This window comes from Panthera leo, chromosome E2, assembly GCF_018350215.1.
Source record: "Panthera leo isolate Ple1 chromosome E2, P.leo_Ple1_pat1.1, whole genome shotgun sequence".
In the NCBI taxonomy this organism is placed as follows: domain Eukaryota; kingdom Metazoa; phylum Chordata; class Mammalia; order Carnivora; family Felidae; genus Panthera; species Panthera leo.
Window position 1 is genome coordinate 22,965,544 of NC_056693.1, and position 17,474 is coordinate 22,983,017.

At 45.8% G+C, this 17,474-nt stretch overlaps 1 protein-coding gene across 1 annotated transcript; it reads right to left on the reverse strand.

Annotated features, from left to right (window-relative positions):
• Positions 1-880: 880 nt before the first annotated feature.
• On the reverse strand, positions 881-10,021 carry POP4 (POP4 homolog, ribonuclease P/MRP subunit). The gene is made up of 7 exons (XM_042919664.1): positions 9,801-10,021; positions 7,783-7,835; positions 5,951-6,174; positions 4,448-4,525; positions 4,273-4,334; positions 2,566-2,667; positions 881-1,401 (listed from the first exon to the last, which is right to left on the reverse strand). Exons 1-7 carry the CDS (start codon positions 9,805-9,807, stop codon positions 1,265-1,267), a joined length of 663 nt encoding a protein of 220 aa, XP_042775598.1. The 5' UTR covers positions 9,808-10,021; the 3' UTR covers positions 881-1,264.
• Positions 10,022-17,474: the final 7,453 nt, after the last annotated feature.

The following is a 17,474-nucleotide window of genomic DNA, read 5'->3' on the forward strand; positions in this document are numbered from 1 at the left end:
CACCGAGCAAGGTCTTCCTGCTCTCCTGTCATAAAGTTGGTGTTTACCTCTCCCTGGGGTGTCTCTCCTCCAGTGTGGAGGCCAAGTGGGACATATGACAAAGCTGCTTCTCCTGGAGTAAAGGAAGAGAAAACTCATGGATTTGCTGCCAGTTTGTCACTAGGCATGTTTCTGGTTGGTCGGCAAAAGCCCACTTCTCAAAAGGAAAGGGGCCGTGGGTCCTTCTCAGCTCTGTGACGTTCCTAATACAGAACACTGGACGCTGGTCCACGCCCTGTCCTTGCTCATGCCTGCCTAGAAGGACGTCAGCTAGCGGCCTAGAGGCACACACCACCACACAGGGCTGGTCAGACAGAACAGCCAAGGCTTCAGATAGCAGAATGGAACCAGGGGCTCAGCTGAGGTGGCACAGCTGGGGACTCAGGCTTGCCTGGTAGATCAGAGCTGCAGTCTTATTTCCCCTCAGCCTACCTTCCCTGGAGCCCAAGAGTCACAGGAATACAACGTTCTGTATACAGGTCCGAGCTCCCAGTACCGAAGAGCCATTAAAGCACACCCTGACGCGGCATGCTGCCTCCGTGTCCCATCCCAATTCTAATCCCTAGAGTGAATGAGTCCAAAGCCCCTCTGCGACGTCACCCCTCACTCTTCTGCTTCCTTGGAAAAGCAAGGGGAACTCCAGTTAGGTCAAGGAGTTCGACAGTGGGTGTGATGTAAAACAACATGTCAGATACACTGACTGACCCTGGGAATCGGGTGCCTGATGGCAGCTGTCTACGGGGTGAAAGTGAAGCCGCCACCCAGGCACAGCCTCCGGCTCACTTCCCTTCCAAACCAGCTGCGTTGGAGGGACTGTTTCTTCCCAACAAGAGCCTATTAGTGCCTACTAATATTTTATTATTACATAAACAACGGATTCATCACAGACCATTCAGGAAACACAGAAAAGTATGAAGAAGAAATAAAAATCTAATAATGCCACTAGTCAAGTCAACCGTGGTAATCCTGGTGTTTTCTGCCAGTCTTTTCTCTCATGGGAGCAATACAAGTTCAAAATCACCTAGACAAAATCACCTACGTTCCCTGACTTCTTCGTTCATTGTGGTGTGTTTTTCCCGGATGATGAATTGTTCTTAACTCCAGTGTTAATGGGGTAGAGGTGGTCTATAACTAGAACCGGCCTGGCCATCTTTTCACCGAAAGGCGGGCACTCAGGTGTTTCCAGTCCTTGGGGTCACAAACAATTGCCTCCATAGCAAAGAGCTCACAGGTCAAATGTTCCCTTTGCTTTGAATTTCTTTGCAGATCGCTCACTTGACCGAAGCTGGAATTTGCTTCCATAAATATAGGAAATGAAGCCATCAATTTCCACTGTGAACACACAGTTTAGCTTGGGGATAACTGGAAAACAAAGGAGGAAAAAGGATGAGAAAAAAAAAAAAATCCTGACAGTAAGTTCACGTTTATGCAGAAACTATTCCTAAAATGTCTGTATTGGAAAGTAAGCTAAGGGGTGCCTGGGTGGCTTAGTCGGTTGAGGTCTGACTTCAGCTCAGGTCATGATCTCGCGGTCTGTGAGTTCGAGCCCCGCGTCGGGCTCTGTGCTGACAGTTTGGAGCCTGGAGCCTGCTTCAGATTCTGTGTCTCCCTCTCTCTCTCTGCTCCTCCCCTGATCGCGATCTGTCTCTCTCTCTCAAAAATAATGAATAAACATTAAAAAAATAAAAAAAAAAAGTAAGCTAATAAGAAATGGGAAACCCACAAAGGTTAGCAGTACCAGGATCACAGGGCATTATTCGGTCATGTGGCCAGTTTACTCAGACCGTAGATATAACTCAACACCCAATTTTCAGGGTCAAAGGCTCAAGCCAAATTCCCAGAAAAAGTGCTATAAATAGGTCTTCCCACATCACCTTAAGATGGACTCATGGCCTGTGCTCACTGGGGACACCTGTGTACCATTTTCTGAAGTTTAGAATGAGAATACAAGGAAATGGAAGGCAGCAACAAGAAAAACCAAGCTCCAAAATTTAAGGAACCAAAACCTCCCACTGTGGTTCTGAAATCTCAGATTTGCAGGCAAGGAGTATGGAAATCTCGACAGACCAGTGGTGCACACCCATCTCTGCTACAACAGTGAGCTCTAGCACATCAAGTGGATGACCCAAAGGGTCACCAGAAAGGGAAAGATCTTGGAACACTCCAGGGACAGGCACCACCTTAGCTCCCCCCATTGTCTGCTTAGCCCCCTTCCTCTGAAAGGCAGTAGCCTTTGGGCAGGGTGGGGGGGGTCTCCGTCATAGAAGTAGACTCAGGTGTCTGGGGGCAGACCCTACAGCCCTTCCTTCCATCGTATCAGGCCGAGGCTGCTGACTGGGTGCAGGGATGCCTCAGGGAGAGCCACAGGGGCAAGGATGCCCTCTGAAGGTGTGGACTGCATGGTCAGCAGGTATCTGTAATCTGTGCTGACGTGAGAGACCAAACTGACCCACTGAAGCCACTAGTAAAGGGCTGATGAAGCTGGGGAGGCCACAAACCACAACGCCCTGAGACACAGTTACGTACCTTTTAGGCGGTCTTCTTTGGTGATAATTTTGAAAACGTGCTTTGTTTCCTGTAGAAGGATTCCTGTAACACCCACGTAGGAGGGGCATTTGGATTTTGTGACTGCAAAAGAAAAGGGCGTTTGAAGCCTTGGCCTCTGTGGTGCTGGGGGAGCCACAACCAGCTAGGCAGGGGGAAGTTCCTCAGCTCGACAGGGACCAAGCTGGATGAGAAGTCAAAGTCCCAATCCCTTGCCTGTGGCTTTGTAGCCTCTGGGTTGCTTTGCCAAGGTGTCCTTTGGAGGGCCTGCAGCCATGGGGTCATGGGAAGGACTCTGGAGCCAAGAGGTCACGTGTATGTCTGGCACCACCAAGACCCACAGGCTGCTGGGAAGGGGCCAAGTGTCACTGATGGAATCTGAAGGGACACCTGTCCATCATGGTCTTCCCATGACCTCCCAAACTCTGGTCAGAATGGAATCTTGCTACCGGCCATCGAGCGACGAGTAGGGTGAACTGCCACCACAGGGAGCCAGCCCCTCACCTCTCCTGACCCATGCCCCAGTATAGCCAGCGGACTGAGCGCTTGCTATGTGCCTGGCACTGTTTGAGGTAGCTGCTAGGCACAGCAGTGAATAAGACTGTCCTAGGTTCTGTTCTCAGGGAGCTGATGTTCCAATGGTAGGAGGGGAATGTGTACCAAACCACAAAACTGTGTTTTGACAGCGGTAATTGCTATGAACAAAAAAAGAACAAGGTAATGGGGAGGAGGGTTTTAGTGTTGGTAGACCCTCGGGGGAAGTGACATCTGAGTAGGGGCCTGAATAATGAGAAGCAGTCAGTCTGTGAACACACAGAATTCTGGGCAGGGAGAAGGGACAAATGCAAAGGCCCTGAGGCATGGCCAAGCTTGGTGTGGGAGAAGCAGAAATCAGGCCACTGTGGTTAGACCTGGTGTTCAATAAAGTCACAGGGGCCTTTCAGACCACAGTAAGGAAGTAGAAGAGAAACATGGTCTGATTTCTGGTATAAAACCTTCCCTCTGGCTGCCTGGTTGGGGGAGAAGTGTGTCAGCAGCTTCTACAGGAATCCAGGGGAGATGGTGGAGGCTTAGATTTGGGGACTAGGACATGCTGATGGATGGAGGTGAGGGATTAAGAAAGAAGAAATGTGATCTTTCCCAGGCTTTTGGCCTGAACAGCCAGGGTAAACACTGGTACCATGAACAGAGATGGGGAACCCCAGGGAAAGGGCTGATTTATGGAGAGGCCTGGAGCTGTTTTGGATATGTGCAGCTTATGACACCCATGTACATGTGGGTGGCTACATCCAGTGGACAGGACAGCAGGATGAACAAAGATGTTCAGGGGAAGGTCTGCATTGGAGAGGACAACCTGGGAGCTGTAAGTCCATAGCTGACATTTAAAACCATGGGGAAGTGGATGAAAGGGACTTTCTGTTCAAGGCTGTGGGCAAGTGCCAGCAGCTGCTGTGCCCTCTGGGATAGTAGGTGGGGTCCTTGGGTGGAAAGGTACACAAAGACCATTTAGAGTGTGTCCAAAAAGTGTCCATAACTAGCTTAGGTAGCTAGTTGTCTCCCACTCTCAGTGTTGATGGTCTGGAAATATCCACATGGCAAGGAGTGTGTCTAACCCTGTAGCACAGAGCTATGGTGCCACTGAGTGATGCCTTGGGCATTCGGGTGACCATATGATCTTAGGCAAGTTACCTGAAACAAGAGCCCCATGAAGATCTGCCTTTAACAGCTTGGCCTGAATCATCTGTGGCTGCCTAGGAGGTAAACAGAAGCCCTTAACATACACCATGATCAAGAGTTCTGAAAGGATCAAACAGGTCTACAAACATCTGTGGCCAAAGGGCAAGGCTTCAGAAATGCAACTCACGTGTCTGGCTTGAGACCACCGCACAGATCCCGGATGTACTGTTTCCAGAGTTCATGTAGAGAGAGAAAAAGATTGTAACTGTGGAACCAAAGTCAGAAAGAAGTAAAAAGTTAGGTGACATGAGCCGGGCAATATAACATCGAGAGAGCACAGAGCATGGCCTGATGCCAAGGATCCTGACGTGGGTCACTGGGGACTGGGTGCAGATCCTAGTTCTACAGCAGATAACCTGACTAAAATCAAGTACCTTCACCTTTTGAACCTCAGTTTCCTCACTGCTAGAACCCTCTTGAGGCTAAGTGAGAAGAAGGTGTTGCCCTCCTTTGCCCCTCCACCCTTCTTGCTGGCTAGATACAGCCTTGACAGCTGGGGCTCAGACACCTTAGACCATGAGGCAACATCCACAGATGACAGAGCAGCCACGATGCACCCGGGGAGGCACTGCCTGGGTTTCTGCCACACCAGCCCAGGGTGGTGCTCACACAGACTTCTTTTCATGAGAGAAACAAACTTCGATCTTGCTTAAGCCACTGCTACTTGAGGTCTTCTGTTACAAGAGCTGAACCCGGTAACCCAGGAGTAAACAGGAGTTGCTGGCTGTCATGTACACCTCCATGGAAGGTAACAGGTGTCTGGAAGGTGACTGAGCAGGTGGTGGGACCAAAGGGAGGGAACAGGTAAGAAGACCTCAAAGGCTGTCCTCTGGGGTCATCAGTACTGGTCCTGTTACCTCATGGGGAGTCTGTTTACATGACACTATTGGTTAGAAAAGTGAGAACCTCAGGCTCACACTTGAAGTGGGCTCTATGGGTGCAGAAGCCAGTGAGGAAAACTGGGCAGGCAGCGGCCCCTTCCTCCACCCAAAGGCCAGCTCTTTTTGCAACAGGGGCCATGGACAAAGTAAATGACTTTGTTTTGTGGGATATGGGAGGCTATCTGGCTACCGGTGTTGGCATGAGAGTCTAAAACCAGTCCTAAGACGCACATATGCAGAACCGTAGCCAAGGAGAGATGCAGTGTCGGCTGGAGGGAGGAACACATCCTCCCACGGAGTGATGCGTCCCTTTCAGAAACTTCTACAACATGTGGGCAGCACATTCTTTGGCAATAAAACCCCAGTGGATGATTCTGTCTAGTACTATTAAAAGCTATAAAGAGTATATATTAAGAAATATCAGTTCCTCTTTTTCTAGGAAAGCTGAAAGACAAACAGCCTGTTGCCATGGGTAACAGACTCACTTATGGTACGAGTCTCATTAGTTAAGGCTAGGACGGAAGCCAAACACTAAAACAGCAAGAGCCTCACCGCGTCTCACTTTAAAAGCCAAGCCCAAACACGGTCTGAATTGGTAAAGGAACGCTGCCCCCTTGTGGCAGAAGTGGGAGAAGCTCCGATAGCTTAAGAGGAAAGGGGCTGCCAACTGGCGCTGGGCTTCCCAAGTCCAGCAGAGACAGGGAAGATTAAGCTGCCCTACGTAGAAAGGCAGGAAAGACTTGGCGTACCTCTGCTGCTCTGGCTTAATGTCAAAGAGCCTCAGCTCCCTCCTCTGCCTGGCAGAGAGGCCTTTGGATTTTTTTTTCTTCTCTTTTCGCTTCCGGCGAGCGGAGTACTCCAGAACGACAGCCTTGCGTTGCAGGTGGTCCTCGCGGGCTTGCTGGCTCATGTGGGGCAAGCTGCGCTTCAGGAAGGCCCTCACGAAGGCCTCGGCCTGCTGGGCTCCCGGAAGCTGCACGGGGACAAGGTGGCACGGTGCCCACTGCTCTGGTTGGGACAGCCCTGGAACCCACGCCCTCTTACACAGCACTGCAACCGCAGATGGGACGCCATCGCGGACCCATCTATCTGCCCACTGAGCCTCACACAGCCACTCATGTGCTGGATGTTAGCTCCCACAGCTGTTCAGATGCGAAAGTCACACTCAAATGCCAATTTGTGACTGCCACACAAAACAGCCACGTCAAAATTCGACTTTCTGCCCTACTTCTTAGAGGTTATTTTGAGGATAAAAAAACCAAAACCCCTTTATATGTGGAAGAAAAGACTTCTCTGACCCTTGGCAGGGAGGAAAGCTTGGGAAACGTATGACAACACTTAATCAGTCATGACCAGAGGAAGGCGAGTTCAGAGAACCAAGCTATGGCCTCAAAGGAAGTGATCTGACGCTTGGGAAGCTGGCACCACCTGCTGCTCCAGGGTGGGCCATGCCTTGGGGGGTAGGAATTTTGACACTGTGCCCACGATGCAATCCTCTTTCCTTGGGTTTGGCCCCGTGGACATGTCATGGCTACTCACTAAGTCTGCTCCCGCACCACTTGGGGAAAGGAAGTGCCAATGCATCTCAGCCTCCTGTGCTCAACTTCTCCCACACAGAGCAGAACATCAATTCACTGTACTTAGCAGAGGCTTTTAGGACCTCTGGGCAAAATAACTGTCATAACTATCGTAATTCTTGAAGGAACTCCAAACATCTCTGCCTCTCAAGCTGGGAGCTCCACCAATCTACTCCTCATTCAGGTGGCTCTGTCCTAGGTCTGCCACAGCCCCAGCGAGCACTGTGTACTGAGGCCCTGCCTCTTCGCTGGGCCATCTCCTGAACCCTGCTGCACTAACCGGGCTGCGAACACCTTGAAGCTCACGTGTCAATAATAAGCTCTCCCTTATGGAGGAGAAGAAGGGACAATGGGGGGCATCAAGATGTGATTCACCTCGTCTTCAAGGTAGCTCACAGTAAAAATGGCAGTTGGCTTCAGCTTTGCACCTTTAGATACTAACTAAAGACTCATGATCATCATCATTATTACTGCGAGAGGACAATTATTTGCTTCTTTTAAATACCTAAGTAGTCCCTCTTCATGGAGAAGCCAGATAAAGGAATATCAATCTTTTAAAATCTTGGTTTCATGTTAACTCCCTCAAGAGGAGTCACCAGGGGAGCTTCTGCCAAACTGACAAAGCATGTGTGCAGCATCCAAATATAATCCATATATTCCACTTATGAAATGTGATTTGCCTGCCCTCTTCAAGAGAAAAGGGGGCACAGTGACAAAGTCAAATGATAGTGCTCACCGCGCCAAGTTTCAGGTGGGCATAGCCCAGTGACCTCAGCACAGTGAAAGATGACACAAGATTAAGAAGTCTTAGTTTACCAAACAAGATAAGAAGAGGCGAGCATATGGAAACAGGCCATCAGAACAACAGATCTTGGCTGAGCCTAACACATCTACTAGAAAGACGAGGAGTAAGATGTGGGAAAGGACATCTAAAGCAAGACTGGAGTACTGAGCCATTCTGTCATCACCTCTGTTGTTCCCAGACTTCCTGCCATGCACAGTACCTGAACATCGAACTCTTTTGCCTCTTTCTGAGAAAAGGCGTGGTAGATCACACCTGGGGGATTAAAGCAAACAAACAAATAAGAAATGATAATTCCTATTGGGTATGGCTATAAAGCAAAGACTTTTCTAACTATGAAAATAACTCTGCTTACTTAGAGATAGAAGAAGATTGGGTGCTATAAAGAGCACAGCTTCAAAGCTTTCTTGGATGCCTCTTATTCCCCCCCACCCCCGACCACCCATCTGAGAAGTTCCGAAGGTGTGCTTTAGAACAGTGCTTCTCAACTGTTAATTTACGTAAGCATCTCTAGGATCTCATTAAAATGTAGACACTTGGGCCCCAATCCCAGATTCTGCATTTGTAACAAGTTTCAGATGCTACTGCACTTCAGCAGACCACACTAGGAGCTTGGTTAGGAGCTTGAACAGTTGCTCTAGAAGTCTAATTAAGCAACTCATTTAAAAGTTATATGATACAGGGGTGTCTGTGTGGCTCACTGGTTAAGCATCTGACTCTTGGTCTTGGTTTCAGCTCAGCTCATGGCCTCATGGTTCTTGAATTTGAGCCCCACATTGGGTTCTGTAATGGCAGCGCAGAGCTTGCTTGGGATTCTCTCTCTCTCCCTCTGCTCCTCCCCTGCTCTCTCAAAATAAATAAATAAACTTAAAAAAAAAAAAAAAGTTATACACTAGAGAGTCCCAGGATGCATATGGTAGGAAATATTACACTTTGTTGACTGTAAGATGTTAAAAAAAAGATTTTTCACATTTTAACATCTATGAAATTGGGATGTATCACACAATAGATGGTGTCCTAAACTGATAAAATACAGTAGGTCTTTATTCAAGTTCAAAATATATATATTGATCAATGTGGTTTTGACCTCTAAAAACTTCCACATTTCTTAATTTGCCTGAAGAATAAAAAGATGGCTGTAGGCACAGAGTACGGGTGTGAATGGAATAAGAATAAGACAAAGGCCTGGTTTAAGGGTCAAAAGACTAGAAAATATGGTTTACACAATGCTCTATCAATCTCACTCCAGGTCTCTTATGCTTCCTTGAGGACATATGAAAAAGCAAACTAATGTGTTATATATTATTATATTATATTATATTATATTATATTATATTATATTATATTATATGAGTCTGGCTCTCCCTCAGATGGAAGAATGGGAGTAAAACTTATTTCTAAAGAGCACCCCAGGAACGACTTTGCTTCAACTGTCACAGTTGTTTCGACATGAAAGTCTTTTCTGAAGCAATATACGTAACGACTATCCAGCATTCATTACTTGCCATGTACCTGGTTAAAAGTTACACATATTTTCCCAACAATTCTTTAAAGTGGTTATTATTCCTATTATGCACATGAGAAAATTGCCGCTCATATAAGCTGAGACACGTAACTTGGTAACAGAGATAGGGAGTGGCACAGATCGAAATGAAAATACTGATCCAAAGACCAGCTTTAACGGTGTCTACACTCCCCTGGGTGCTTGCTCCCCTCCTTGGCACTGCTATCCTTTGCTCAACTCCCGAGTCCTGGGTTAGCGATACCATTCCCCAGCATGCTCCCTACGCTTTCCACCTGACAAGGGTCGTTCACAGAACAGCAGGAAGGCTGGGCAGATACCACTACCAGTACCTTACAGAAGGGGAAACCAGGTCGTAAAGAGTATCTGGGCCTTAACCACCGTCACCAAGTGGGAGGCAGTGGAAAGAGAGGCGGTGGCCCAGTCGGCGGTAAGGTCTTGGGCCCTCCTTTAACACCACACACCATTGAGCAGGCCCCTGTGGGGGACCTGCCGCCAGCTCTGACATCAATACTTGGCTCAGACACCGAGCCAGGCCAACCGGGACTCTGGGCCTCAGTTTCACTTATGTAAGGCAGGACAATTCCCACACCAGTTCCGTTTGGACTTCGCAGTGACCCTGTTCACCCACTAGCACCAACTCCCCGACCACTTACATCCCACCCCACCCCAGTTTCGAGGCCCTGCACCCCGCTTACTCTTCATCCTCGGGCCGCTTCCGGTGCGCTCTGATGACGTTTCCTGCGGGCGTCGCTCACTCTTCTTCACTTTCTTCAGCAGCCCTCGGCCATCAGAACTTCTCTCGCCAAAGTTTGTAGTGAAGAGACTTCTTGGGCCCAAGCTCGCAAGGCACGCTAAATCGCCAGACGGACACGCTCCAACTCTGCTGGGATCGCAGGCGCGCAGGGCTGCTGTCAGATGGCGCCACCCGTGACGTCACGGACGCGCGTCGACCTAAGCTAGCGCATGCGCCTGGAAGCGGGCCCCGCTGCGGCGAGAGGTGCTGCTGGTCCTGAGGGTGTATCTCCTGTATGCAGGTTTTTCAGCTTGCGTGTCCTATAGACGGAGGAAGGTCAGAAGCCGTGGGGTTGCGGTTAGGACTTGTGGACTGCTTGTGAAGAGCTGGAGTAGAGCGAGGCGAGCCAACTTGAAGAGGACCGCGGGGACGTTGGGGACCAGGGGAGGACGGCAATGGTGGGAATGAGGTCCATTGGAGTCTTTAACCAGCGTTCTCTACAGATTAACCGAGGCGCTGAAGTTGGGATAGAAGGCTTAGGTTATAGTTTTGTCCTGCTGTGTGATCTCGCTTTAAGTCACTTCCCATTTCCAGGCTTCCTTTTCCCCAACACTTGTGAGTGGGCTGGGCTTGATAGTCTGAACGTTTTCTTGAGACGCTAGTGTCTGTCAGGAAGTTAAAAGGCAAGGAAGGATTCTTACTGCTCTGGAGAAGGGTCCAAGAATTGTGGCTTGGAAGGCCTGATGCAGACCTCTCAGAAGTGACCTGGTGTGCAGGCTGAATTTCTGCTGAGTGCTGGGCCTGAGCAATATGGTCCCTGTACTTTAAGTCAGTGAATTTCAACTTCGGGTGAGGTATAAAGTCCTTTTAAAGGAAAAGAAATTCTCAGGGAACCCGGAGAATTTATGTACACAGATCCTAGTTTGAGAAACTGATTTGTTTTTGGATGGTTAGCTTGTGCCATTTTGATCTTAAACTTAAAACTGCAGGCCCTGAAATTCAGTGGCTTGTCCTGGTGAGCCTGAACCTTATATATGTATATTACCATCAAAATGGAAACACAGCATTTAAACGTATTGCACTTGAAGATGCCTGAGAATAGTTAGGGGTTTATGGGACTAAGTTTAAGAAACTGTTCTTGGGGATCCATACCATATGAACTACTAAATGTGAATTTTAAAATAGTATCATGAGACACTCAAAGATAGTAAGAGCCAATTTCTGTGCTGTAGACTCAAGGGGGCCCTTTTGAGCAGGACCTTTGTGATTATGGAGATAAGGGAGAAGGCAGACTTCTGTCTTTGAGAGCTTCTTTTTTAGGGGTGTTAGGATTATTTAGCTCCCAGCTGACCCATTCTCAAGTAGTCCAGTCATCCTTGGCTGACTGCCAGTCTTCCACGGAATTCTGTACTTGTGTTGGGATGAGCACTCTCAGAACTGCAGTTACTTCATAATTCCCTGATCACTAAATCTTTTTTAAAACAAACAAACAAACAAAAACAAACAGGGTTGCCTGGGTGGCTCAGTCGGTTAAGTGTCTGACTTTGCTTCAGGTCATGAGGTTTGTTTGTGGGTTCAAGCCCCACGTCGGGCTCTGTGCTGACAGCTCAGAGCCTGGAGCCTGCTTCAGATTCTGTGTCTCCCTCTCTCTCTCTCTGCCCCTCCCCTGCTTGTGCTCTGTCTCTCAAAAATAAATAAACGTTAACAATTTTTTTTTAAACCCACTTTATTATCCTCAGGAAATAATTGTTTATGTATGTACAGTGACACCTGTCTGTACAGATATTTATATTATTATGATTGTTGTTTATAATAGCAAAACCTCAGAAACAACTCAATATTCAACAGTAGTGGATTAAATAAATGAAGCATGTGCTAATTAAGTAGGTTAATTAAATGCTTTATAATCACAGGGTAAGCTTCAAAAATTCAGATTCCTTAGTACCTCTAGAGATTCTTATTTAGTAGATGGGTCCCAAGAATCTGTATTAAAAAAATATTCCCAGGTGATTTTGTTGAGTAATTAGGTTTGGGAACTACAGTATGGTACGTTTATAGAACTTAATAATTAGAATACCACACAGCCATTAAACAGATTCCAATTTTAAAAAGGTTACAAAATATTAACACAAAACTAAATGTGTACACAAAAAGGATTGGAAAGACATACTGCTATACAGGAAGGTTTTTGTTTGTTTTTAAACATTTATTTAGAGGAGAGAGCGTGAGCAGGGGGAGAGTCAGGGAAAGAGAGAGAGAGAGAGAGAGAGAGAGAATCCCAAGCAGGCTCCCTGCTTTTAGTGCAGACCCTGACACGGGGCTTGCACCCAAGAACTGTGAGATCATGACCTGAGCTGAAATGAAGAGTCAGACGCTTAACCGACTGAGCCACCCAGGTGCCCCTATACAGGAAGTTTTTCATGGCTGTATAAGTGAAAGTGAGTTTATGAGAGATTCTTGTCTATTTTCTAAATTTTATTCAAAGAAAATAAGACAATTTTTTCTTTTTATAGCTATAAATGATAAACTCTCAAGCATGGCTACACCTGTGTTTTCCCACTGGTGGCTTTGTGAAGGTTCCATAGGAAGTCAATGAGAGCATCATTGCAAGTGATCTTCCACGCCCCACCCCCCCAAACAACTTGTGAAAGACTTCAAATATGCAGAAAAATGAAAAGAAGTCTACAATGAACATCCGTGTGCTTTTAAGTTCTACAGTTAGTATTTTGCTCTATTTATGCAGGTTTCTTTTGATTGCTGCTTTAAGACATTCAAACTGTTAGGCTGAGCATTCAAGAAAAGTTTCATATTTAAGCTCAAAAGATTAAGCCTCAACTACCATTAAATAAGTGCATATCTATGAAAATTAGGACCTGCCTTATAAACAAACACCAATAAGGCATAGAGTGAGGTGATGCCTGTTAAAGCAGCTCCTGGCACAGACCACACAGTTTGAGATGACAGCCGTCATGATCTGCATTCTCATAAACCTGCATCAGCTGCAGGCATAGTCCCTGAGGCTCAAGATTAAGAACTTCTCTGACCCTGCTTTGCCTTTGATCTGTATGCTAGCCCAAATGTGGCATATTGATTGATAAGGGGAGCTGAGAGTGTTGGTGGTGGGGGACCTGGACACAGTGGCACCAGCAATCATTCCTCAGGCTTAATAGTGCTGCAGGAGACTAGGCAGTAAGGTTCCATTGCTAACACTGGACATTCCTGTTAGGCAAGCCCTTTTCTGCTGGCTATTGGGTGCTCTGGCTACAAGAATCAAAGAGCTAATGCTTACAGGAGGATGATATATCTCTTGTCCCTCTGGTCAAGAGATAGCACTGTGCTCCCAGTCAATTTAAGGCCAACCATTTAGAAATCTGAGCAGCAGGGACTATGACACTTAGTATGTGTGGCCAAATAACAGTTTCTGAAATCCAGGTTTCTCAACTTTTTCAAAATCCGAAAGTTATTCTTCAAGGCTACCTTGATCCTAGATCTCTGAAATGTAACATTATAGATTCTCCCAGTTCCCTGAAGAAGTTGCATTCTCAGCTGAACGACTGAGGAAAGTTTGGTTTGGGTTCTCAAGATGGAGTGTCTGAGTGAAGAGGAGGGTCTTTGGAGGTCCCAAGAGATCTCCTTCACTGTATTTAAGGGGCAATTCCTGAGGCATTTGAAAGATTTGCGGGGAAATCACTGCAAGCTGCATGGAGCATGTGTGCATGCAGCCCACGCTTCCCCTCCTGTGTTCTCACCTGTGCTCGGTGTTGGGGAAGCAGCTCCAGGCCTAAGGGCTATGTGTTTACATGTGTATGAGTCCATTCTGGTATAAAATAAGGGAAAGTGGATGGGAGAAAGGAGCTGATGCAAAATCACCTCAAACTGGAATTGGGGTAGGGTTAGAAAGCAAAGAGACCTGGTTTTTGTGGTATTTCAATCCCAAAGCCCTGCTGGATTTAGGGGACGGACTTCTCCTTTCAAAATATTTGAAGCCAGAGGGGGACCTGAAACTGTTTAAAAATCTGACTTAGTGAAGAGGTCAGGCCCTCAGCACAGCTGCCTGACAGGAAAAGGTCAGAGAGAGATGGAAACACCTCTTAGTTTTTTTCAGTCTGTTCTTTAATATGCAATGTACAGCTTAAAATTTGGAAAGCAATATATCTGCCATGCAAAGAAGTAGGAACTGTCACCCGTAATCAAGAGAACAGTCACCAGAACAGAGCCATAGATGACCCAGATGTTTGAATTGGAAGACAACTCTTTAAAATACTTTTATAATACTTTAAAACCTTTAAATGCTATTATAGGAGGAAGAGTCTGAGGTGGTAGCATAGGACGACCCTGAACTCACCTTTTCCATGGGCACACTGTATCTGTACCTACACAGAGAAGAGTTCTTCCTGAAGAAGTACTGAGGGCTGATTGAACAGCTGCTGCACAACAAAGGATGACACAGCAAATGGAGACACAGTAATGATGGGAAACCCACCCCTGAGGCTATGAACTATGATAGTGAGAGATAGCATGGAGGGACCCATGTGCAGATTTGCCTGATCTGGGGCATAGCAAAAAAAGAAAAAAAAAAAAAGTTAAAGGGCAACTAGACTGTAAGTAAGGAAACCCATTTACTAACACTAGAGGGGCCACCAATGGTGGGGAGAACTGCTGGAACTCTCTCTGGGGTTGGAGGCACAGGCAAGCACCATTGTTTATGTTTCCTCTCCATCTTGATAGCATGAATGGGAGCAGAGCCCAGGCATTCTGGCTGGCCTGCCACCTCAGTGAACCCTGACCCCTAGTCCACACTAGCTGCAGCCATTCCACCCAAAAGGCCTCCTGCCTGTGCTCTCCCCAGCTCTAGCTATCACACCAGGCTGGCTCTGGCCTGAAGCACCCTGAGGCTTGCTGACACATGCCTGCCTCAGCTGCAGCTGTCCCATCAGGGGACCATCTGCATGGAGGGCCTCAGCCTGTACCCATCTCAGCTCCAGCCATGCCACCAGGGTGGTCCCAACCTGGAGCACCCCAGGACCACCTGGGCCATGCTTGCTTCAGTTTCAGTTGTTCTGCCAAGGTAGTCCCAGTATGGACCACCTTGAAACTCCCCAGCCCACATACTAGCTCCAGATTTTCTGCCAGGATGGCCCCATGCAGCATCACAGGACTACCCGACCTATGTCCACTCCCATCTCCAGCTGTCTCCAGCTGCCAGGGGGACTCTGGTTCAGAGCACTCTGGGATCTTTAGGCCCATGCTCACCACAGCTCCAGCCATCTCACCAGGATGACCCTGGCACAAAGTGCTGTGGGACCTTCTAGCCTCTGCCTGCTCCAGCCCCAGCCAGCCAGCCAGCCAGTCAAAGTTGCCAGGCACATGCAACCTATACAGGGGACATTCCTACTCAAGGTTACTCCTTCAAAACTAGGAGAGGTAGTTGTTTTTCTTAATTCACAGAAGCAAACACAAAAAATCAAACAAAATGAGAAGACAGAGGAATATGCTCCAAATGAAAGAAAAAGACAAAACTTTAGAAAAAGAACTAAATGGCATGGAGATAAGCAATATACCTGATAAAGAGTTTAAAGTGATGGTCATAATGATGCTTACCAGACTGGAGAAGAGTGCATGAATTTAGTGACGACTTCAACAAAGAGATAGACAATATCAAAAAGAATCAGAGTTGAAGAATACAATAATTGAAATGAAAAACACACTAGAGGAAATCAATAGTAAATTAAGGGATATAAAGAATGGATCAGTGATCTGGAAGACAGGATAGAGTACCCAAACACCAGAAAGAAAAAATAATTTTAAAAATGAAGATAGGTTAAGGGACTTCTGGGACAACATCAAGCATCCTAACATTCACATTACAAGGGTACCAGAAGGAGAAAAGAGAGAGAGAGAGAAAGGGACAGAATACTTATTTGAAGATTTAATAGTTGAAAACTTCTCTAACCTGGGGAATGAAACAGATATCTAGGTCCAGGAATCATAGCTTCAAACAGAATGAACCTAAGGAGGGTTTCACCATGACACATAATAATTAAAATGGCAAGAAGGAACAATAGAGAATCTTAAAAGCAGCAAGAGGAAAGCAAATAGTTATGTATAAGAGAAGCCCCATAAGGCTATCAGCTGACTTTTCAGCAGAAACTTGCAGGCCAGAAGGGAGTGGCATGATATATTCAAAGCGCTGATTCAAAAACCCTGCAACCAAGAATATTCTACCCAGTAAAGTTATCATTCAGAATTAAAGGAGAGATACAGAGTTTCCTAAACAGAAGTTAAAAGAGTTTATCACCACTAAACTAGTCTTGCAGAATGTTAAAGAGACTTCTTTATGCAAAAAAGAAAAGGCCAGGAGTGCCTGGGTGGTTCAGTCGGTTAAGTGTCTGACTTCAGCTCAGATCATGATCTCATGATTCATGAGTTTGAGCCCCATGTTGGGCTCTGTGCTGACATCTCAGAGCCTGGAGCCTGGTTTGGATTCTGTGTCTCCCTCTCTCTCTGCCCCTCTCTGCCTCTTTCTCAAGAATAAAGAAACATTAAAAAATTAAAAAAAAAGAAAAGATCATATGTAGAAATAAGAAAATTATGAAAGAAAAAACTTCACTGGTAAAAGCAAACATATAGTAAAGGTAGTAGATCAATCACTTATAAAGCTAGTATGAAGGTTAAAAGACAAAGGTAGTAAAATCAATTATATATTAAAAAACTAACTAAGAAATTCACAAAATAAAATGATGTAAAGTATGATATCATAACCTAAATAGTGGAGGGGGGAGTAAAACTGTAGTGCTTTTAGAATACATTTGAACTTAAGTGAGTGTCAGCTTATTACAGGCTGCTATATACTTATGATGTTATATATGAACCCATGGTAACCAAAAACCTATAATAGATATGCAAAAAAGGAAGAGGGAACAAATCCAAACATAACACTAAAGTCATCAAACCACAAGAGAAAAGAGCAAGAAAAGAAAGGAACTAAGAAGAACTATAAAAACAACTACAAAACAATTAGCAAAATGGTAATAAGTACATGCCAATCAATAATTAAATGGACTAGATGCTCCAATCAAAAGACATAGGGTGATTGAATGGAGAGAGAAAGAAAGAAAAAAAGAAAGAAAGAAAGAGAAAGAAAAGAAAGAAAAAGAAAGAAAGAAAGAAAGAAAACCAAGATCTATCTGTATGCTGCCTACAAGAGACTCACTTCAGAACTAAAGATACAGATTGAAAGTGAAGGGATGGAAAAATACATTCCATGAAAATGGAAATGAAAAAAAGATGGGGGTAGCAATACTTATATCAGACTAAATAGACTTTAATAAAAACATTGCAACAAAAGACAAAGGGGTATTACATAATGATAAAGGGTTCAATCTAACAAAAGGATATAACAATTGTAAATATCTATGCACCCAACAGGGAAATACCTAAGTACATAAAGCAAATATTAATAGAAATAAAGAGAAAAATTGACAGTTATACAATACTAGTAAAGGACTTCAACACCACCCCACTTACATCAATGGATAGACTATCCAGACTGAAAATCAATAAGGAAGGAAACAGTGGCTTGGACAACACATTAGGTCAGATGAACTTAACAGATACATATAGAATATTTCATCCC